Source organism: Cygnus olor, chromosome 12 (assembly GCF_009769625.2).
Source record: "Cygnus olor isolate bCygOlo1 chromosome 12, bCygOlo1.pri.v2, whole genome shotgun sequence".
Classification (NCBI taxonomy): domain Eukaryota; kingdom Metazoa; phylum Chordata; class Aves; order Anseriformes; family Anatidae; genus Cygnus; species Cygnus olor.
In genome coordinates, this window is record NC_049180.1 from 12,389,681 (window position 1) to 12,411,275 (window position 21,595).

General features: G+C 56.0%; 3 protein-coding genes and 1 long non-coding RNA gene across 7 annotated transcripts; 2 read left to right on the top strand and 2 right to left on the bottom strand.

Annotated features, from left to right (window-relative positions):
• Positions 1-6: 6 nt before the first annotated feature.
• Positions 7-10,318, bottom strand: LOC121076629. 4 transcript variants are annotated; one of them, XM_040571120.1, is made up of 14 exons: positions 10,188-10,318; positions 9,917-10,046; positions 6,782-6,906; positions 6,104-6,194; positions 5,879-5,958; positions 5,552-5,596; positions 4,904-4,938; positions 3,906-4,060; positions 3,576-3,663; positions 3,145-3,225; positions 2,430-2,528; positions 1,371-2,134; positions 867-943; positions 7-607 (listed from the first exon to the last, which is right to left on the bottom strand). In XM_040571120.1, the coding sequence occupies exons 1-14, from the start codon at positions 10,235-10,237 to the stop codon at positions 544-546; spliced, it is 1,884 nt and encodes a 627-aa protein (XP_040427054.1). In that variant the 5' UTR covers positions 10,238-10,318; the 3' UTR covers positions 7-543. The 4 variants fall into 4 exon arrangements, with proteins under 4 accessions (XP_040427054.1, XP_040427053.1, XP_040427056.1 ...); XM_040571119.1 differs by having other exon boundaries at positions 5,552-5,680; XM_040571122.1 differs by lacking the exons at positions 6,782-6,906; positions 10,188-10,318 and having other exon boundaries at positions 5,552-5,680; positions 9,917-10,014.
• Positions 10,319-11,126: 808 nt separating this feature from the next.
• On the top strand, positions 11,127-15,517 carry LOC121076845 (C-factor-like). Its single transcript, XM_040571469.1, has 6 exons — positions 11,127-12,751; positions 13,139-13,190; positions 13,361-13,548; positions 13,848-14,006; positions 14,306-14,425; positions 14,733-15,517. Exons 1-6 carry the CDS (start codon positions 12,605-12,607, stop codon positions 14,844-14,846), a joined length of 780 nt encoding a protein of 259 aa, XP_040427403.1. The 5' UTR covers positions 11,127-12,604; the 3' UTR covers positions 14,847-15,517.
• On the bottom strand, positions 14,267-20,539 carry LOC121076844 (uncharacterized oxidoreductase C663.08c-like). Its single transcript, XM_040571467.1, is given in 7 exon segments — positions 14,267-15,452; positions 15,683-15,793; positions 16,063-16,221; positions 16,584-16,771; positions 18,998-19,049; positions 19,459-19,676; positions 19,679-20,539. Coding segments are annotated over 7 exon segments (975 nt in total). The 5' UTR covers positions 19,812-20,539; the 3' UTR covers positions 14,267-15,338.
• On the top strand, positions 19,624-21,332 carry LOC121076846. The gene is made up of 3 exons (XR_005823755.1): positions 19,624-19,997; positions 20,250-20,341; positions 20,944-21,332. It is a non-coding gene; the product is annotated as an uncharacterized LOC121076846 (long non-coding RNA).
• The last annotated feature ends 263 nt before the right edge of the window (positions 21,333-21,595 follow it).

A 21,595-nucleotide genomic window follows, 5' to 3' on the forward strand; every position in this document is an offset into this window, starting at 1 on the left:
TGTGTATTTAAAAAATATATGACTTTTATTTTTAATTTCTACAGCATAACCTTGCAGGATATTTTTTTTAACAAACTGTGCAGAACCCTATCAAAACCAATCGATACATGTCCAAACTACTGCACTGGCTTTGGGACAGGGAGCAGGTGCCAGGGCCTTGTAACTGTATCTGCCCACGGTACAGGGGGAACTGCTCCCTCTTGTTCCTGTGTGCCAGGCCAGGCTGTTTGCTCCAAGCTGTGATAGGAACATCACAGGAACAGCATGGTACTGAGGTGGGAGTGAGCCGAGCTCATGCGCTCCAGCGTCCCTGAACAGATGCCTTCCCCCTCTTTGGGCTGGGGGTGCTGACCTCCAGCAGGTCATGTCCCTGGCCGCGCTAGACCCAGGGTCTCTGGATCCAGGCCAGCCCCCCCCTTAGGGACGGGGGTCTTGGTCCCCTCACCCTCCCCCCACCTACTCTTCCCATGCAGTTTGCTGAACCGATCAAGAAATGAGACAAGAGGCTGCTCAGAGCACACTTGGGCTCCAGGTGGTCTCAGCTCAGGCATCCACGTCCCTGTCTGCGAGAATCCAGCACGCCCACTTCAGCATTGCCTCGGAGATCCTGCAAAACCAAAACGGGAGCCAGGATGAGAAGGGAACCCAGCTGGGAACACACAACGGTGCCCAGACAGGCTTGCAGGGGGGAGGGACAAGCTCAGGACCCGGTGCAGGGAAGCTGGAAAGGCCAGAGGGACCCCCTGGGCTGCAAGGTGGAGTGCCCAGGTGCCATGGGGCTAGCGGGCTTAGGGGGTGACAGCAGTGGCTAGCTGTGGCCACAGGGCTCAGGGCTGGGAGATGGCAGGGTCCGTCGTTGCACTGACCTGACAGATCTTATTTGCTCACAGAGCTCAGGGCTTGGGGCCTTGTATTTGTACTGGAGCGGCCTCTCCTTCACGTACTGCAGAAGCAAAGAGGACAGTGAGCTTGGTGCTGGAATGCAGCTGGCCAGCTTGATGGGCCCACAGAAACACTCTGGTCCCTCCCTTCCTCCCTCAGTTCCTGCCCTTCCACTCTTATTTCACCTGGAGACCTGGAAGAGGCTCCAGCGAGGGCTGGGTCCCACCCAGCTCCCTTCACCCAGTGCCCCAGGTGTCAGGGGTCCTCCCCGCACCCCGCAGCCCTGCTCTGCCCTGCCAGGAGCCAGGAGGGCTGGCTCAGGTGGGGCCACAGCCTGTGCTGACGCCTGCTTTCAGCTGCTCATCTCCCACAGAGCCAGGCACCATCACAGGGATGAGGAAAGGTTTGGGAGTGTGACACAAGGGAACACAAAGTTCCCCTGGGGCCACGTCAGGCCCCTGGGATTCCACCAGCTGCTTCGTCTTTACCGGCTGCAGAACTCTGTGCTGCTCTGGCCTGGAGCTGGGGCCGCTCACTGAGGTTGCCTGCTCTTCCTCCTCTTCCTCCTCTGGGGACTCCTCTCTGCGTTGCGGCCTGTGCTCCTCCCTTCTGATCTTCTTTGCTCCCTCTGTGCTCATGGACTCCAGCTTCCTGCGCACCTCCCCCCCTGTGCTCCACGAGGCACCTCGTCGAGGCTGCTTCTGCTGCAGTCCACTGAGGGACCTACGCCCGTCAGGCAGTGCCAGGCCACCTCCCACCAACAGCTTCCTCTTGGCACCCGCGGCCTTCCTGCTCTCCTCTGGGGCTTCTCCTCCCTGGGTCCTGGCACGAGCCAGGTGATGCTTCAGCATGTCTGGAGGGAAAGCTGTGCCACTGGAGTCTGCCTGCTCCCGGTGAGGCACCCCTTCGGTATGGGATACTAGGTGGCTGCTGGGCAGGACAGGAAAAGCTGGAGAGAGAGACGGCAGGTTGGCCTGGGAGTCCCCTGACACCAGTGGGCCTCGAGCAGCACAGGGGGAGGTGTAGGCTGCCTCTGCAGCTGATGTTGCCCAGCTCGTGCCAGCCTTCACCGGACTGATACTGCCATACGAGGAGAGCAGCGAGGGAGATGAAGTCTGCACCGGGTCAGCCTGCAGCAAGCCCTGGGGAGAGTCACGGCTACACGATTCCAGCAGGTCAGGGGTGTTGCTGTCAGCAGCCACATCCTGCTGGGCCTCCGGCCTGCATGGAGAACTGTGCTGAAAGGACTGCTCTGGTAAAAGAGAAAAAAAACCACAGTCACGTTGGCAAGGGGCACGCTGCTGGTGGTAACACACGGGAGCAGAACCTGTCCTAGTACGTGAGACAGGGCAGGCGAGCATCAGAGCTGCAACAAGGCAGGTACAGGAAAATGGGACCACTGGGGACACCAGATCGGCACAGCACTACTTTCTAGCCAGGGGAAAGAAAGCCAGAGCCAAGGAGGAGCTGTGCATTCATGCGGCAACAGGAGAGGGACTGTCCGCTCCCAGCAAAGTGTGTGTGCTCCACACAGCACGGAGACTCACCTTCTGAAGAGGTCAGAGTTAAAGACATCGTGGGAAGCATGTTCCAAGGATTGTCCAGCGATGCCTCTGAGCTCCCTGACACCACTGTTGACTCTGCAGCTGCAGAAAAGTGGTTTTGGTGAGTGATTTCTCTGTGCAGAACCAAGAAAGCTGTTGTCTACTCCCAACCCTGTAACAGCTGAAAAGAATTCTGAGCTTGTAAAGACCAAGACCTCATCCAGGCAGTGGAGAGCCAGGTAGTGCCCAGAGAGCAGGCGGGCAGGAGGAAAGCCTTCCCCTACACCCCTTCCTTTCTTTTGTGGGACTAGCAGAGTGACCCGCCTCTCGCTGCTGGGGCAAAATCAGAGCCAGGCAGCCACAGCTGGAGCCCACAGCTCCCAGTAACTGCAGCTGCCACCTTCTCCACCCTAGAGCCTGACAGGTAAGAAACCTCATGGGAGCTGCTCATGGTCTGTGACCTGTGAACCTGGTCTCCATGAGGAACACACAGGTGCACTCTTCTGCTGTGTCTGGAACAGAGCCTGCACTGTCCAGGACAGGATGCAGGATGCAGAATGGGACTGCTCCCTGCTCACTCAATGCTGGGAGTCCTGGTCTTCCAGAGACCTGGCCCTGCTGGTACCTCCTCTCCTTAATGCAAGGACAAAAGGGGCTGAGCAGACTTCAGAGGAAAATATTAAGAGGTTGGATGGGATCTGCATGTCCCACTACTCACAGCTGGGCTGCGACATGACAGTCTGGTCGCCTGGCACCGTCCTGTCATAGCTGCTTTTCTCAGAAGATGCTCCACATGCATCTGCAATGAAAGGAACACTGCTGCTCACACACCAGCACACTGCACAGCCAGAGCAAAGGAATTCTTTTCTCCTTCCCAGAGACATCTTAGGCACCTGGCAGCACTTCCAGCACCTCAGCAGTGTGAGGAATGAGATAGCAAGAAAAGGAATGTGCCAAGCAGGCTCAGGACCTACAGAAGAACTTCTCAGGGTGTTCTGCAATCCTGGGGCCTGCAGCTTTCAAAATTCCACCTTCTAGGTGTCCAACTGTTGTGCTCAGCCCATAACCATGAAAAAAGTCCCTTATTTCACCCGATTGGGTTTTGAACTGCTGACCTGCCTACCCTCCAAATGAAGCCACAGCACTCACCTGCCTTAGAAGCATCGCCATCAACCACCCCCTCCTCAGGAGGGATTACCAGGACGTTGGCTGGGACCATGAAGATGTCCTCACGTGGCTGAAATGAGAAACGTTACTTGTTTTTTGCTGTTCAGTCTCACTCAAGCTACAGGAGCTCACCCACAGCTGGCAGCTGAACACCATCTCGCTCTCCAGCAAACCTCTGGTTCTGCCCACTGCTCTTCCCCTTCCTTCTCCCACTCCTCCACAGCAGGATCCCCACCATGAGCTGTCACAGCCCTGCCTCAGACAGTCACAGAGAGAGCTCCACGTCAGGCACTTCACAGCAGCTGGACTGACCTCTTTCTTGAGTTCTGCCTCCCACTGCGTCACAGGAAGCTTGTCCTTCTCTGTCTCTTTGGACACCTGTAAATCCAAGCATTCCTCAGCACTTTCCTTCAAAGTCTCAAGCTGGTTCTGTCCTATCACATCAATCAGCTGTGAGATGGATGGCTCTGAAGCAAGAACAACACACGTTAGTGGGAGGGACACCTCGGTTCAGGCAAGCCTCATTTGCAAATGATTTTACTTTCTGTTGCATGACTGTCAGGTGCGATGAAACCCATGGAAACACAAAGCTGCATTTCCTGCATTTTTTCTCCCCATTCACAGAGGTCCTCACATACCTTCCTAACATACTACAAGGATTACATCAGGCAGCCATTTCGGAAGCAGAGCATGGAAGCAGATAGGAAAAAGATAACACCACTGCTTCTGGTCAGACAACCCCGCCAGGACCACAGGAAATCCAATGGTGTGTTCGGAGCTAGAGTCAGCTCACACATGCAGGCAGCTTCCTGAACAGAAGGGGCAATGGGGAACTCAAGGAGCCCTTCATGCTGCAGCCCAAGGGCAGCCCCTGAAGCAGAGCTCTGGGGCAACTTCTCCAGCCTCTCACTACTTGGAGCAGCAGCACGAGCACGGGCATGCAACGGCCTGTGCTGTTTTAACGGCTAGCACCAACGTGCCCTGCTTTAGGCTTAGCAGCACGGCTCTGTGCTAGTGCCCTGGGTGGGTGGGACTGAGCCTGGCTCCTGTAGGAAACACACACAGTGCTGCTTCTTGCTATCTGAGCAGCCAAGGGCAGACCCTCCCTGATCTCTGGGGCGAGAGCAGGCTCAAGTCTGCCAGCAGAACCAGGGTGAGCCAGGCTGAGGCAGACACAGTGCCCTGTCATTCAGCTCACTGGCGCATTTGGTTGCGTTTGTGCTACATCTGCCTAACACAGACCACGCTCGGAGGGGCCACGAGCCCCCAGCAGGCAGCCACAGCACTGTGTGCCCCCCACAACTGTTTACCTGAGCTGGGAGCAGTCCCCAGAGAGAGACTCCTCCTGCAATGACCAAGGATAAGAGAAATGGTTAGGACCAAGGCACATGCAAGCCAGCAGCCCTTCGCAGCTCTCTGCTGCAGAGCGTTACAGATTGAGCACTCAGTCTTGGGAGAAAAGGCTCATGGAACTAGTGGATTCCCTGCTGGGGCCGGTTCCAGCCCCAGGCTCCTCTCAGTATCCCTCTAATACCCAGGAAGGAGCCTCATTCCTGAGGACAGACCAGTGGAGACCCCTCCAGATCTCCACGACTGGGGCTCCCTGGGAGAGGCCAGAGAGAAGAACGAACATGCACCTAGACACGCTGCCCCAGGCTGGTAGGAACACATTCCCCAGAGGTGTTTTCTTCCAGCTCTGCCATTTAAGAGGCTGGGGTTGGAGTCAGTGTCAGCACTGGGTGGAATCCTGCGTCAGCAGGCTCTCACCCATGACAGTGACTTGTTTGGTACTCTCTACTCAGCTCTGTCACATCCCAGGGCAGCAAGTCCCACAGATTAACAAGGAACTGCCACAACGTACCTGCCCTTGCCAGCCCACGCTAACCACATTCAGAGCCTGCACGCTCTCATCGTGGTGTCTGTGTATGTTCCCTGGCAATCGCCAGCCCTGTACTTACAGCCAGAGCTCCTTTATCTTCTGTAGCACAGAGGGCTCGTGGTTCCTGCAACAACAGAGAAGACAGTTACTGATGTGGCACTTCCTCCCATGCACGCGTTCCTTCAAAGCTTCCAACACAGACATTCCTCTGTCAAAGAGCAAAAAAATCTCTGTCACAACCAGGTTGCAGCAGCAGATCTCTTAGCCTGGTACTGCTGGTGCACGCTGCTGTGCCAAGGGCTCCCAGCTTCAGCGCTGTGTGGCAGACACCAGCTGCTCAGCTCTGGGGAGGTGCACAAGCCCCACAAACCAGCAGCTCGAGCCCCAGCCTGCACCTTGGACGTACCCGTTTGACGAATCCATCCTCTGTCTCTCCATGGGCAGCACGATGAACTGATGGGCGGTGAGATAAAACTCACAGTCCTCCTGTTGGGGTAAACGGAGCCCGTGAGGCACAGGCAAGAGGCCACGGCTCTGCTCCCTCCCACTTCAGGGCTGGTGAGCACCCAGCCCAGCCCTGCTAACAACCCTCCAGCCTCAGCAAGTTACTTCCATTCAGCAGGGCACTCACCAGCTTGGCCTCCTCCCGGAAACACACTGTGTACTTTTGCAAGACGATAATTCTACAAACAAGGCTGGAAAGTCTGAGATGAATGTGGGTGCTAGAAAAAGAGCAGAAAAGGACCATCTTGGAGAGATGAAGAATGGAGTCAGACCACCCAGACACATCATGGGGTTCCCCTTACAGCTATGCCAACCACACGGGGGCATGCTGGAATATTTCTCAGCACGAATGTCAGGGACTGAGCACAGCACAATGCTGAGAGCTGCTTTTTATCCTTGCCTCTGATACCAGCAACCAGCCAGTCACTGCCCCAGCTGAAAAACAGAGAGGTTATGTCCAAACATGAAAGCTGTGGAAAGCTGCTAGCACTGAAGGAGCAGCCCAGGATACCATGGTTAACACTCCAACTCCTTTCGCAAAGGCTTTTTAGTCATTTCTGATCATGTCAATATGGCATCACAGTTTCTGCCATCGATCCCTGCACTTCCTAACCAGCCATAACTGGAGCACCAAGTGCCAGAGTTGCAGCTGGCCCCATCTAGCAGCAGCTGCCTCTTTCACACAGATTTCCCACCCCATTATTGATTAGGCTTAACAAAACCTGAAAAAAGACCAGGCAGGAGCCCCACTAGCAGCTGCGGAGAGCTGCTGTCCCAGCCACAGCCGAGTCACGATAGAACCCACTTTTCTTCCGCCCGCAGAGCTTCAGCTGTAATGACCACTCGGATGTAGTAGGACCCATCTGAGACTTGTAGTTCAGCATCTTGGAGTGCTCCAGCTTGGTCTGGAGCACTTGAGTCACTCAAAACCTATCAAAACATTGGGGAGGGGGGAAAACAACGTCACCCACAGACTTTCCAGTGAACAAGGAGAGCACACCGTGCCTGGCTGAGAGCATGGACTTTTAGAAGAGAAGTTCACCATTCCCTATGAAGCCAGATGATAAAGACTGCCCCCGGGCCAAGGGGTGCTGTATGCGCCCATGCGCCCAGCATGAGCCCATGCGCTCAGCACCAAGACACGATAAGGGACATGCTGCATTGTGTGAGAGAGTGGTCAACAGTAAGGGGGGAGAGAAGGCACAACCAAGCATTTTTTGCCCAACCCAGCAGCAGGAATTCAAGCAAAAGGGACTGGGCAGGCTTGCAACATGCACTCTAACAAAGCAAAGGGAGAGACAGAGCAGCAGTAACTAGCAGAATTACAAAGTTCCTGGTGTATCAACCCTGAGCTGATACTAAGCCATGTACACACTCGATCAATGCAAGCCCTGATGGATGCAACAAGCTTCTCCAAGTCCCACACATACCTGACAAGCAGGCTGGGAGCTGTGGGTCAGTCCCGGCCTGCCCTAAGCACTGCAGTCCCCTGTTACACACCTATGGTTTGGTTCATGTTCTTCACTCACAGAGAGGACGTGAAATCGCACGTCACACCGTGCACAAATGCCACTGGCATCTGACAAAAGACGTGCACATGTCATTTCAGATGCTCTTGTCCCCATCATCCACCAGCCAAGCGACAAAGGGAAGCAACTCTGAATACCAGCATAGAGAGCAGTGTCGCCCACCATGCTCAAAAGATCAGTTGTGGCCAGCTGGGACCTTGTGCTGTCAGTGAGTCCGACATTCCTACTGCATAACCTCCCTGTACAAGCCAACCAGGCTTATGCTCACTGCTGGGTTCAAGGACGTGACAGCTCAACAGCTCACCAGTCTGTGCTTGCTGCGTCCCCTCAGCCTCCTGGCCAGAGCCTGGCCACCCCGTGCTCGCTCGCCATGTGCAACTGTTCGACTTCCAGCCAAGGCAGACTGGCTTAGCAGGCGCTGCACGAGAGCCCTGGCACCAGCAAGAGACAGAGCTGCTCACAGGACTGGTTAGAAAATAAAAATAAAAATAAAAATGGTAGATTTGGAAGTTACAAGTCCAAAACAGGTAAGGAAGAAGTTAGGCATAACATAACAACACAGCAACCAGGGGAAAGGCTCGGCTGCTCAACACTCTCAACCTTCATTAATTGCTCAGGACTCAGGTGGCTGCAGATTGGAGTAGTCACACTGAGGCACCTCTCTCCATTAATTCCTCAAGCCCTAGCAGGGAGATGCTCACTCACAGCTGGGTCTCTATGATCCCAGAGAAAAAGATCCCCCACCAGGGAGCAGGGACTGGGCCAGGAAGCGGGGAACCAGTGATTTCACCACCTCCCCATCTTCAGATGGGGTCAGGAACAGAAACACAGAGTGTTCCTTCTAGCTGTCATGTTTTTCTCCCCATCTCATCTCTACTTCCATTAAAAAAAAAGACAATATCCATCTTTTGCCATCCTTCTCCTGTAAGGGTACAACTCTCCAGCAGCCAGACCATAATCACAACTGAGCACAAGAAACTGCATGTCCTGCCCTTGCCAATCTCACATCCAGTTGTGCGGCTGGGTGTCTCACAGCATCTTCATCCAACCTCTCCAAAACACAGCCCACTAGCCACATCACAGAGGGGACTGTGAAGCATCAGAGGATACCAGTTAGTAATTCAGCTATCTATATATTAATATAACCACACTACTCACACAACTCGTAGTTACCTGACTACATTAGTAAGTCCACAGCCAATGATAATTCAGCCCGCCTTTCTCCACAGCGCTCGCTGTGAGGTGGAAGAGCAAGAGCAAACATCCATAAGCAGCTCTCACCCTTCCTCCCTGGCCAAAGTGGGCTGCTGCTGGGCAGCACAGACAAAGGGGCTAGCAGGGCATCACACCTCCAAGCACCGTCTGAAAGGAGTCAGCAGCACCGACTCAGCTCTGTTGTGTCCTCCTCGTTTATGTCACCCAGCAGGCCTCAGACCGACAAGGGTTCCCTCATTACGGCTTTCTCCTGACACTTCAGGCAGATCACCGATCAAGCCTCAGCACAAAAGCTCTCCAGGGGCTGCACAGGAGCAGGTCCTGTCACCAGGAGCCCCACAGCCTGAATCACAGGGCAAGAGGACCTGCGGGAGGAGGAGAGGAACAGCTCCACTCAGGAGAGGAACGGCTCGGGGTCCCTCCAGGCCCCAGTGTGAGAAACTAAGTTGTGTTTTTGCAGTAGAGAACTAATTTTCTGTATTCCAAGGTAGTTGTGTAGCCATAATAAGGAGAAATACTAAGTAGGTAAGTGGAGAGTAGAAGGCCTCACTGGTCCAAAATAAGGTAGAAGCTTGAGAAAAACAGGATGAGCAGTGTGGGAACAGTAAAACAAAGATCACAGGTTCTCAAGACATAAGAAAGGGGAAAAAAAAAAGGGAAAAGGGAGAAATTAAAGAGTTGAAAAGAGAAAAATTGTACATATATGGTATAGAGGAGCATTGAGTAGCTTGTGAACCTGTAGTACTCAGCTAATGAGGAAACAGGGGAGGTGATCAGGCATCAGGTAATAGGGAATAAAAGGTTATGCTTTGTTTACTATAACGTGCTAACTGGCAGGACACCTGCCATTACAATCGCGAATAAAATAGCTTCACAAAAGATCCTGTCTGAAGAAAATTATTTGAGATTTTTCTCACACTAGGTAGGGCAGGGGGCTCCAGACCCACCGGCACCCGCTGCCCGCGCTCACCCAGCAGCACGGCAAAGCAGAGCGGGAGGCGGGAGAGAGGAGGGGAGGCTGCGGACTCCGTGTGAGAGAGCACATGCAGGGGTGCAAAACCCAGCCGAGACACCAGAGAAGGGCAGAGCTCCTCCACCTCCAAACCCAACCGGAGACGCGGAGGAGGAAGGCTCGCCAGCCCTCGGGCACCGAGCTGGGCAGGCTGCCGGGAATTTGGCTTCCCCTCGGCACCTACCCGCAGCACCTGCCCCGCCAGCAGGTCCCCGCTGGTGTCCCGCTGCTCGTAGTTCACCAGCAGGCTCGCGATCCACGGCTGCAGGACGTACACCTTGGGGGCGGACAAGTTCTTGCTCTCGTACACGAACCTGTGAGGGACGACAGGAGGCGCCGAGGTCGGAAGGAGGAGGAGGAACAGAAGGAGCCGAGCTCCGGTCCCCGTCGGCCGCAGCAGCCTCCTCACGGAGCCGGCCCAGGCCCACCCGGGCACCGGCCTCGCCTCGCCTCACCTGGCCCCCGGCGTCGCGGCCGCCCCGCCAGAGGAAGCGGCCGCCGCCATAGCCCGCCCGCCACCGCCGTGGCCCAGGAAGAGAAACCGCGGCCGGGCCCCGCCGCATCCGGGGCGGAGCGGCTCGGGGCGGGCGGGAAGATGGCCCCGGGGCTGAGGGGGCCGAGCTGGACCCTCGGGACGTCCCCCGGTCCCGGCCCCGCGACCCGGCCCCGGCCGGTGTTTTCCTGGTGTTGGGCCGTTGCTGGTTGCCGTTTAGTCGTTCTTCAGCAAGTTACAGAATCTCCCGAGTTGGAAGGGAGCCATAAAGATCATGGAGTCCGACTCCTGGCCCCACACAGGTCTACCCAAAAGTTCAGAGCATATGAATAAGAGCACAGTCCAAACGCTTCTTAAACTCCGACAGGCTTGGTATTGTGACTACGGCCCTGGGGAGCCTGTTCCAGTGTGTCACCACCCTCTTGGTGAAGAACCTCTTCCTGACACCCAGCCTGAAATGGCTGAAATGCCGTGTTTTCACACATCTCCCCATGCTTCCAGGGGTTCCTCAGCTGCCCTAGCACCAGTCCTCCACGGGCGTTCACCCGCTGGAAGGATCGTCCTCCCTGCTTGCCATCTCCTCTTATGTTAACGCCATGTAGGTGCTCAAGTCTTGCAGTCAGGCAGCAAAGCCCACCTGGGAGGAAGCCAAGGGGACAGCAAATGCCTCCTCCAGGCAGGGCTTTGCGAACCTCACTGACACAGCAGAGAGTATGGTGAGTTCCTTTGTTGGCCGAGCACAGGCCCTTGGCTTCTTGTTCACAGATGAAGTGTCGCAGGAAGATGCCTGGCGGCACAGAAGGTCTCTCGCCAGGCTGAAGTCCCTCCTTGCTTGGGGCCGTGAGGGTCATGGCTTGCCCCAGTTGACCTCCTTTGGCCCTCAGTCTGGAGGCTGGGGTGAGGGACACGGCAGGATACAGCGTGCACTGGCTGTCCCTGAAATGCCACAAGTTCCTGCCACACAGAGGAGCAGACAACAAGTGTTTGGCTTCAGAACACAAGCAACCTAGTTTGTTGGGATCTCCACAGAAGTTAACACAGAAGCAAATCTCTTAATGTGACGGTTGATCGCTGTGCAGTTGGTGACAGGAGTCTCTCTTGCAGCAGCATCTCCAGTTGGGGCAGGGGAGACTCCCCCAGCCTGCACCCAGCCGGTCCTGCCTGATTGCTGTGGCACACACATGATCTGCTGTTCTTAATTTTCTTAAACTATCCACACGATATCTCCTAACTATCTAAGAAGATAGGTGCAGAAGACTGTCCTACATGACCATTTCTGCATCTCCAGGAACACCTCCTACTCTTACAACTTTTGCACAGCGCGGTCAGTGCTGCAGCAGGAAACACCTGGGGAGCTTGTGCTACATTCAGATCCTTGTCTGCAAGCTGTTAAGCAGCCCATGTGGACACACTGGTGGTGCTCATCCACTGGTTTAGGCACAGCAGGAGGTCCTGCCCCAAAAGTCCTGTGATGACCAGTCAAATGTTGTCTTTGGAAGACAGCTAGGACTTCGGTCCATCATCTCCGCTCAGGTCAGCCCATTGCCTCACCAGCACAGATGTGAGCCAAGGAGCACCGGGACCACCCTGGGATTGGGTGTCTGTTGTGTGCTGGGTGTTTTTGTTCTGTCACGCTTCCAGCTTAAACTCTACAGCAGACTGGTTGGTATAGTAGACCCTCAGGAAAAGGTCTCTTCTGGGCAGCTCGGGAGGGTTTCCAGTCAGACCTGGAAGGGTTCCTGGGTTTTCCAGCCTGTTACGGTAGATAAGGCACACTCACCTCTCCTAGCTGCTCTGTCCCCGCCCATGGCTTTGGTGTTGCACAAATTAAGGGCAATAATTGTGCTGCACATGGTCCACACATCCGTACTTGCCTGTCTGACCATGAGGGACAGAAGCTGGTGGCCCAAGAGGGAGGAGGCCCCTCCATGCGGGAACAGCGGTAGTTCTGGCCCTGAAAACAAGCAGCTCAGGTTTTGGTGGAGCCGAGAAGAGGAAGGTATAAAGAGCAGCAATGTGACTCCAGCCCAGTGCCGGCGACTCTGAGCGAATGCTTGCACTGCTGTGGCCTTGGGAGCGGAGGCAGCTATCTTGCTGACAGTGGGGCAGAGGAGAGGGTGCGTCAGAGGGCTTGGTAGTGAGCACCGGATATCCAGACCTGCAGCACAGGGCATTCCCTGCCTGGACAGGATGCTGGGCACCACTTTTGTCACTCAGCACCAGAAAAGGTGGATCCAGGGTGTGGAAAAAGCCAAGAGGCTGGGGAACCGCAAAGATTGCCTTAGAACAAAGAGCAGATGCAAGCCCTTATGGGAAAATACAAGATAACTGAGGATTAAAAGGCAGCTACAGAGTCAGTGCAGAGGCAGATGGAGCAGCATGGGAGGGCTTCGTGTCCGCTCCATTCTGGTGACTGGAGCCAACCGAGGAATCGGCCTGGGGTTTGTCTGGCACCTGCTGGGGCTGCCAAACCCACCCGAGTGGGTCTTTGCAGCCTGTCGGGACCCCAAGGGACAGCGAGCACAGGTGAGGCTGGTGGCGGTGGGGGACAGCAGGGCAGGGCAGCGCCCGGTGCAGGAGCAGCCCCGTGGTGCGAGGTGGGGATGCGTGAGGGTCTCCATCACGGGGCTGCAGCCCTGGGCACAGTCTCATGGCACAGAAAGCCGGGGTAGGACGGCCATGGGATGAGCTGTGCCCAGGGTGCCCAGGGCTCCTTGGAGCCAGGCAGGGAGCTTCTGCTGCTGGGGCAGGTGATGGCCATGGTGGGCAGGGCGAGACACATGGCTTGTGGGGTGCGCGGGATGCGCAGAGACTGTGGGGAGCGGGGCACTGGGCGTGAGGCAGTGCTGGGACAAGGCCTCTCTGTGCAGCCGGTCCTGCCTCTCCATGCCCACATTGTCCCAACTCTTGCAGGAGCTGCAGAACTTGGCCTCCAAGCACCCCAACCTGGTCATCATCCCACTCGGTAGGTGCCCGGGCTGTGCCCCAAGGCTTAGGGTCCCTTGCCTGGGCTCCCCGCTCTGCCCATACCATGTCCTCCCATGTCCCTGGGGTGGGGGCTCCGACCCCCAGCACCATGCATGGTGGCAGCTGCCAAGGGGATCGGGTGCTCACCTCCCCACCTTGCCCCTGCAGAAGTCACCGAGCCCGCCAGCATCAAGGCAGCTGCAGCCAGCGTTGGGGAGCACCTCAAGGGCTCAGGTCTCAACCTCCTCATCAACAATGCTGGGATTTCACACTATAAATCACTTGACACCCAGACACAGGAGGACATGTCCCAGGTGTACGCCACCAACACCATTGGGCCCCTGCTGCTGAGCCAGGTGAGGCCCTCACCAGAGCTCCAGGAACGTCCCTGCCCTGTGGCCCCACGGCCCTCCCAGGAGGACGGAAAGGGCCGCTGGGACAGGGCCCAGCTCTGCTCTTGTGCTGGTGATGGGCCCGGCACTCCTGAGCTCCCAGAAGAAGCTGGTGGGACCAACTGGGGCTGGTGCTAAGGGGCAGGGGGAAGAGGAAGGTGGCTGCTGGCGGTGCTGGTGGCAGCGCTGCCCGCTGTGGATGGAGCTGGTCCTCTCCCCTGCACCACTTCTGTGTGGACCCCCTGCTTCTCCTCTCCTCGCAGGCATTCCTGCCCCTGCTGAAGAAGGCTGCCCAGGGGAGCCTGGGCTCGGGGCTGAGCTGCAGCAAGGCAGCCATCATCAACATGTCCAGCTATGCTGGCTCCATTCAGGATGTCTATCTCTGGGAGTACGGAGAAGCTCTCTCATATCGCTGCAGCAAGGTACTGCCACACTGCTGGGCATGAACCTGGACATTTTCCCTTCTGAACAATCTTGCATGCCTCCCAACCTTCCCCTCAGTCCCTGCAACTCTCATGGCTGTGGCTGAGCTCCAGTCAGTCACCGTTTCCCTCCCATGGCACATTCCCGTGCCTGGTCCCAGACCTAATCACAGAGGATCTTCATAGGACAGAGCTGCTGCAGGGAACTGGCCCTGCCTGCCCCGGCTGTGGGGTCTGCAGGTGTCACCACGCAGGCACCTTCTCCTCCCCACCCTGATCCCTGCAGTGTCTCCCCGCAGGCTGCTCTGAACATGCTCACCAAGTGCCAGTCCTTGGGCTACCGGGAACACGGCATCCTCTGTGCTGCTTTCCATCCTGGCTGGGTGCAGACGGACATGGGAAACACAGCCGGAGACACGGTAGGAGCTTTACCACGGGGGGTCCATCCGAGCCCCTGTGCTGGTTTTCCATGGGAGGCTGTTGTCACCCCGAGCTACAGAGCGTGACCTCCCTGCCTGCTCCGGCACCACTGTGGGCAGCTCTCCCTGCCCCAGGACCCTGCAGTGAGCTCTGGCGGCCCCATCACCTGGGTGCCCTGCTCAGCCCCTCTTCCCCTGGCTCCACTTCCCCCTTGGTTGAGCTGTTGCCTTCTGCGGGCCAGGCTCCAGGGCAGACCCTGGCCAGCCCTTGGGCACACACCATCATGTTTTTCCTCTGCCCCTGCAGCCCCCCGTGACAGTAGATGAGAGCGTAGGAGGGATGCTGAAGGTGATCTCCTCCTTCTCCGAGAAGGACACCGGGACCTTTCTCGACTGGGAAGGGAAAGTTGTGCCCTGGTGACACACTGGACCAGCCTCATGCCCAGATCCTGGCAGCAGCCCCTCTGCTGCTTCCCAACCTCCACCACACCCTCAATAAACCTTTGTCTGAAAGCAGCAGTGCTGCCATCCGTATCTGTCTGTGCGCTCGACAGGCTCTGCCACACTGAGCCTGCAGAGGGCAGCCCCTTCCCGTGTGGTCCCACTCCTCATCTGTGTGTGTGTCAGCGCCCACTGCTCCTGTCCCCTGCCCATACTGGGGATACCCACGTGTGTCCCACTGGAAATTACTCTCTGGGGGCAGCACAAGTGAGGCAGGGGCACAGGATCCAGCCGGCAAGGGGTCCCCGCAGGGGCTGAGGTGTCCAAGGACATGGAGCGAGAGGCAGTCGGCATGGGCAGAGTTGGGGTACAGGGCGCTGGCTGCGTAGCCACACGTGCGGTGTGGAAGGGGGAGAAGCTGCTTCCTGTGTCCATGGGTGGGCAGGAGAGACGTGGGGGGCTGAGCTGGCTGTCACCAGGGCAGGCTGTTCCCTTCCCAGTCGAGGAAGGCACCGGAGGTCTCTTGCGAGAGGCTGCCCAGCACCGCCAGGATGCCCTGCACACTGCGCTCCACCGTCATGGGTGCCTGCAGAAGAGGACAAGGATCGATGTCACTGCCATGGCCAATGGTGGGCAGCGAGAGCAGCAGGGTCTGACCAGGCTGGAGGGTGCACAGGTGCTGCTGTGCCCTTTCCTCCCAGCTGGAGCAAGGCAGGGTGCTTGTGGGGGCGGACCTCCGAGCTGTCCCCAGGCCTTCATCTCCACCGAGCAGCAGAGGACCCAGCACCGCTGCCCCTTCCCTGCACAGCACGGTGCCTGCTTTGTCCCCATGTCCGTCTTCACCCAGCCGGGATGGATCGCCGTGCACAAGATCCCCTTGTCCCTGAGCTCTGCTGCCAGGCACCTGGTCACCATGTTCTGGGCAGCCTGGAAGAGGCACAGGCATGCCAGCACCACACGGGGCTGGGGGAGCTGGGTACGTGTGGGCGGGAGGGAGATATTTTGCAGCTGAAGGGCTGTGGAGGTGGGAAATGGGGCTTTGCCCTGCAGTGGAGCATGGGCACAGCCTGGGCTGGCGCTCCGCATGCTCACCCTTGGAGGACCAGGCCGAGGATGGGTGGCCTAGGGCAGGTGGGGGGGTCCCATGAGCTCTCCTCCGTGGGGAAGCATCCCCAGCGCCTCCCTCGGCCCCTCACCTTGCTGGCACGGTACGGGTACATGGGGGCCTCCAGCACCCTGAGGCACAGCCCGATGGAGCCCACTTTGGAGGACACGTGGACGATCACAGCCCTGCTGCAGCTCAGCCTTGTCTTCTGTGCACCTTTTGCCGCCTTCTCCAAGAGTGGCAGGAATTCCTGACACAAGGACACCTGCACTGTTAATACGGACCCTGGGTTTGAGGCCTGCCCTGAAAGTGCTCACACCATGGCTGCAGACCATGGAGGAGCAGCTGGACGGACACCCCAGGCAGAAGGGCAGTGGGTAAGGAGGGTGCCCCAAGGATGGGCAAGGCCCCCTCAGCTCCAACCTTTCCTAGGTGAAGCCAAAGCCAGCAGGGAGGACAGGAGCTCCAGCCAGGGAGGAACAAAGCATGGGAGATGCTGCTCCTCAAGCCTCCCTGCTCCCCCAGCCATGGCCCTGTTCCCATCAGTGTGGCTCATTCCACCCAGGAGAGCATCTCCCTGGGCAGGAGAACCCCCCAAAAGCCCTCACATACCTTGGCAACCTGGAGGGGCCCGACCACATTGGTGGCAAATGCAGCGAGCATCTCCTGCGAGTCCACGGACTGCAGCGTGGCGTGCGAGCCGATGTCGGCATTGTTGATGAGCAGGTTCAAGCCCTGGCCCTCCAGACAAGACTCCACCACCTGCACGGCCCTGCGGATGCTGGGCAGGTCCACTGCGTCTGCCGGGGCAAAAAGAAGGACATAACCATATTTGCTTCGTGTATTCAAGGAAGTTATGATTGCATGAGGGGTTATTTTATAAGAGGTGCTTGGTCCTTGCACGTGGAGGCTCCCAGATGTAGTTCATGCGTCGTTTCCACTAGAGGCCAACCACGGCCGAGTGTACAGGTTTTAGTGATGGACAGCATTTTTGGAGAAACAATATGAGTAATGTAATACACCAAGAGTGTCCTTCTGTATTGCACAGCGGCTATTGGGGCTGCTAATGTACTGGGGACAGATTCATTTTATTATTGAATTACACAAAGATCTTTCCTGGATGATATCCACTCAGATCATTTAGAGTGATCTTTTCTATTTTTTTTAACAATTTGTGCTAAAATTGATCTTCCACACCACCGCTTCCCAGGACTTGCAGCAGTTACTTGCAGACTGATTCTCAGCCTCCCCTCTTCTACAGATGCTCCGGCCCAGGCTGTGTGTTCAAGCCCTCTCCAGCAACCAGAATTACCGATTTGCCTGAAATTTTTATAACAGGGATAAGCACTTGTTTGGATCTCTTTGAAAACCTGCTAAGATTTAATTGCCCCTTTTTCATGAAACCAGTAGGGGTGGTAGTTTTTAAGTTGGTGTTTGGTTGCTTGAGTTTTTGGATTTGCTTGTCAGGATCTGCATCGCTTGATGAGTACTTTCTCCAAAGAAACGTCCATTGTTCATTTAAAAGGGGTCACGTGAACACATTACACATGTGAAATGGGCCGGTTAGACCAACATTTAACATCTGTATTGCTTTTTTATATCATAAGTGCACCACTGAGCCCCTAAGCTCCATGAATATTCATGTGCATGGGCACCTTGGGCTGTGCCTGTGCTGCTGAGCCCAAGCCCCTGTGCACACATACCTGCACGCATGCTTTGCAGTGCTGATCTGATGAGCCTGCTGGGGGGAGAATTTGGGGAACTGGCTCTCTTATTGCCCCCCTGCCCTGAATGTTTCTGTTCTCAAGCTTGCACAAGACTGACTTTGCAAGGGTGGGCAGGGCTGAAGACAGCCTGCTCTTCCCTTGAACTGATGAGCACCAGAACAAGCCTTTTTCTTGGCATTTTTAACCAGTTTGGTGGATTTATGGTGGTAGTTGAAGACCTTGAGTCTTCTTTTAAAGTGTTTGAGTGACAGGGACTTGCTTCAGCAGCACAGGCCTTTGGGGAGGTGCTATGAGAACATTGTGGGGGGAATTTGATGAGAAAATTGTCTGTTGGATTTGATGAGAAATGCTGTAGTGTGGGAGTTAATTATCCACGGGGCAGCATAGATTTTTGGAAGATTAGCATTGCCTTATGAAAACAGCATCTTTTTCTCAACACCTGGCTTGAATTCGGAGCTGTTTGTGATTTTGGACTTTGACTTTTGTGCTGAGGATGCAGAGCGAGAGCCCAAACGTGTTCAGGTGCCGGTCAGCTCGGGGTTGATGCTGCTGGCACCGAAAGCCTTCCCCCAGCCAACTCATTGCCAGGCTGCTGGGGAAGCAGCCGTGGAATTCATGACAACAGCATGGACATTTCAGCATGGACATTTCAGCACGAACATTTCATGTATGATCAGCTTCATGACACTTCACTGCACACTTTCCGGTGACTTCTTTTTGGGCAATGAACACGCGGAGCTCTGGACTCTGTCACTCCACCACATGCAAGGGATTGCCCACTGGCTGGGGTGAATGATTAATTTCTGTGTTTGGACTGGCCAAGTCATTGCTCCAAGTCATTGCCTGTGAGCCTGAGCAGCAACCTGGGATGCTAACACCAGTGCATGGCCACATTTCCCGTGTGTATCCTTTTAGCCTGTTTCTTTTCTCTCCTTTTATCAATAGCAAAGGAAATGTGACCATGGCCACTTCCAAAAAGACACCAACCCAACCCTGCTACTCAGAAACTGTTTGGTTTGTGAACCTGTGTGTCCCAAACCAAAATGCTAGGCAAACTGGAGAACAGATCTCATGCCTTTCTCTTGAAACTTGGTCTGGACCCACCTCTGCCTCCCTCTGAAGCCAGTTTGATGGCACCCAGCCAGAGGACGGCTCTGCTTGTGGGAAGCTTTGCCAGACATTCCCAGGCATTCCCAGGCTGCCACCACCAACGTCTGGCAAAGCTGTCCCTGTTCCCATCCCCACGGCGAGCAGAGTGCCAGGAGCATGCCCAGCGCAGGCAGGGAGGTTGCACCATACCTAGCTGGACCAGTCTGATGCTGGGGTGCTGGGCGGATAATTCTCGCAGGGCCTGGAGACAAAGGGATGGAGCAGGGGGTTAGAAGTCACCAGTGGCACCGCTGTGGTCGCAGCCATAGGTTCCCACCCATCCCAGACATGGGACACCCCAGCCACAGCAGACCGTGGTGGCTTTGCTTTTGCTGGGGGAGTTACCAGGTGAAGGGGTGCTGCTGGGATCGGGGCTGTTCCCAGCCTGGGTGATGCTAGCAGGGAGAAGGGGACGGCTGGCCATCATCACTGTCAGGAGCAAGCACCAGGGCCATGGGCACCCCCTGGGCTCAGCCTGCCTTCCTTCCATCCTTGGACCACCCAGCCAAGCCCACTCCCAGCCAGGACCAGATCCAGTGGAGACCCAGCAGGGTGGTGGGGACCGTAATGCCCCTCGCTCACCTGGCCTGGGGACATCCCCGTGCACTGACCTTCCCTCTTGGACCATCAGGGGCCCGGCAGGTGGCGAAGATGTGCTGGGGGGCCTGGGGGCTGGCAGCGAGCTGCCTCACCAGCTCCAGCCTGATGCCACGGTTGGACCCTGTCACCAGGACGCTCCGAGCCAGCACGGCCATCCCCAAGGTGGTGAGACAGTCACGGTGGTGACAAACAGGATGCGCCCAGCGGGATTGTCACCTGCTTGGCGTGATGGGAGCATGGGCACAGCCCAGGGTGTGGTTTTGGGCACCCACAGGGACAGCGATGCTGTCAGCAGCAGCCCTGGCACCTTTCCTGCCCTGTGCAGAGCTGGGGGACTAGGGTGGGCATAGTGGGGGGGCCACATGTCTCCTGCATTGCCTGCTCACCGAGACTTGACTTCAATAAAGCCCCAGCTCCCAAATCTGTGCAACCAGTGAAGAGTCACCTCCACTCAGAGCTCAGAAGAGCACTTGGAAACACAACCAGGAAATGGAAGGGACTTAAGCAGGTCCAAATCTGGGCTGTGGCTGGCGATCTCCTGATATGGGAGGTGAGTTTGGGACAGTTGAACCAGGGGATGATAATCTCAGACCTTTTGAAGCCCAGCCTGGGTGCAGAGGGAGGGCAGAGCTCTGTTTGTAGCAGTGAGGTTGCAGCAGGCTCAAGTTGTATACATGCTTTCACCCAGGAGCCAGCAGAGAAGTCCCCCAGCTCCCCGCAGCCCCATCCTCCTGCTGCTGGGCACCAAGCCCACAGCCCTCACCCATCTTCCTGTCCTCACTCCATCACCCATTATCCACAGGAGGACAATGCTGGATGCCTAGCAGACCAACAGGTGCCCACAAAGCCAAGGCTCCTGCAGCCCAGACCAGCCTGGGGACACAGAAGGCAGAAGTGAGTAATGTGCTAAAGGAAACGAAGAACCACCATGTAAAAAGTCTCAGCCAAAATGGATGTGCTTAGCTGAGGAATTGGAGCAACCTGAATTTAAGTGGGGAGAAGAAATACAAAGAGGAAAGTAGTGGGGATGGATCTGTCACAGCTGGATGTGGCCAAAACACACATCCGTTGCCCAGCCCCACTCAGCCTGGCAGAGGGACAGAGCTGGCTATTCCCTGTGCATGTGGGTGATTCTAGGTCTGGCACTCGCCAAAGAGATATCTGGGCCAGCAACTGGAAGATGCCAAAGGGGCTCTAAGATTGGAAGATGTGCTTTCAGGTGAAAGAGCATGGAGAGGAAAAAGCAGTGATGGTTCCTTCCCTCTTGGTGGGAAGTCTGTGGCCACGGAGAAAGAAAGAAGCTTGCTGGGTGTGGATTTGGTTGGCGTTAGTCTCAGACCCACTGCAGAAGATGTTATTGAGGGTGTCATCACCCATGCAAGCAATTGCACTGTACAGACTTGCCTGCTCCTGCTGCTGAGCAGAAGCAAAGCGGCACCATGAGCAGAATTGCCATTAGGAACCAACAAGACTGGAGTTTCCTCTTTTCCTTCCAGGCTACTTGGAAAGGAGACAACTGATACAAGCAAAGAGAGCTGAAGGACCAAGATCGGCTGCAGGACAACAGAGCTGAGGAAGGCAAGCAGCAAGCAACCTTTGGAAGTGGCTGATGGCAACCAAGGCCAAGCAAGACAGCAGTGCAGACTTGCTCATGGCTCAGGAAACACAACTTGGGGCCAGAAGGGCTCCAACAGCTGCCAGAAGGGATGCTGTAGGGAAGAGATGAGACTAATCTACAAAAGCGCAATGCTGTCAAGACACCTGCGAAACCATGCTGGTTGGAGAGGACCACCCCTGTAAAACATCTATAAAATGTCCATAACATGTACATTGAGTTTGTTTAGTTCATGACTTGGCCTCTGTCTGTTATGGTGTTGACTCAGGACAGGAGAAGTGGTACATTGCGTTGAGTTTTTGCATGCCAAAGCCACCTCAGATCAGGTCACTGCTGCACTTGCACTGTTTATTGTGAAGCTTGTCCTTTCTTGGTTAGAGTTGTTCTTGCTGTAGTACTTCCTAACACATGCAACTCAAATTGTGGGTTACAACAGTTTAAAAGCATAGCCGTTACAGTCTCCACCCATTTCCCCTTTGGACCAGGCCATAGAGTTTAACACTGCAGTGAACCCTTAACCCTGCTGCAGCATG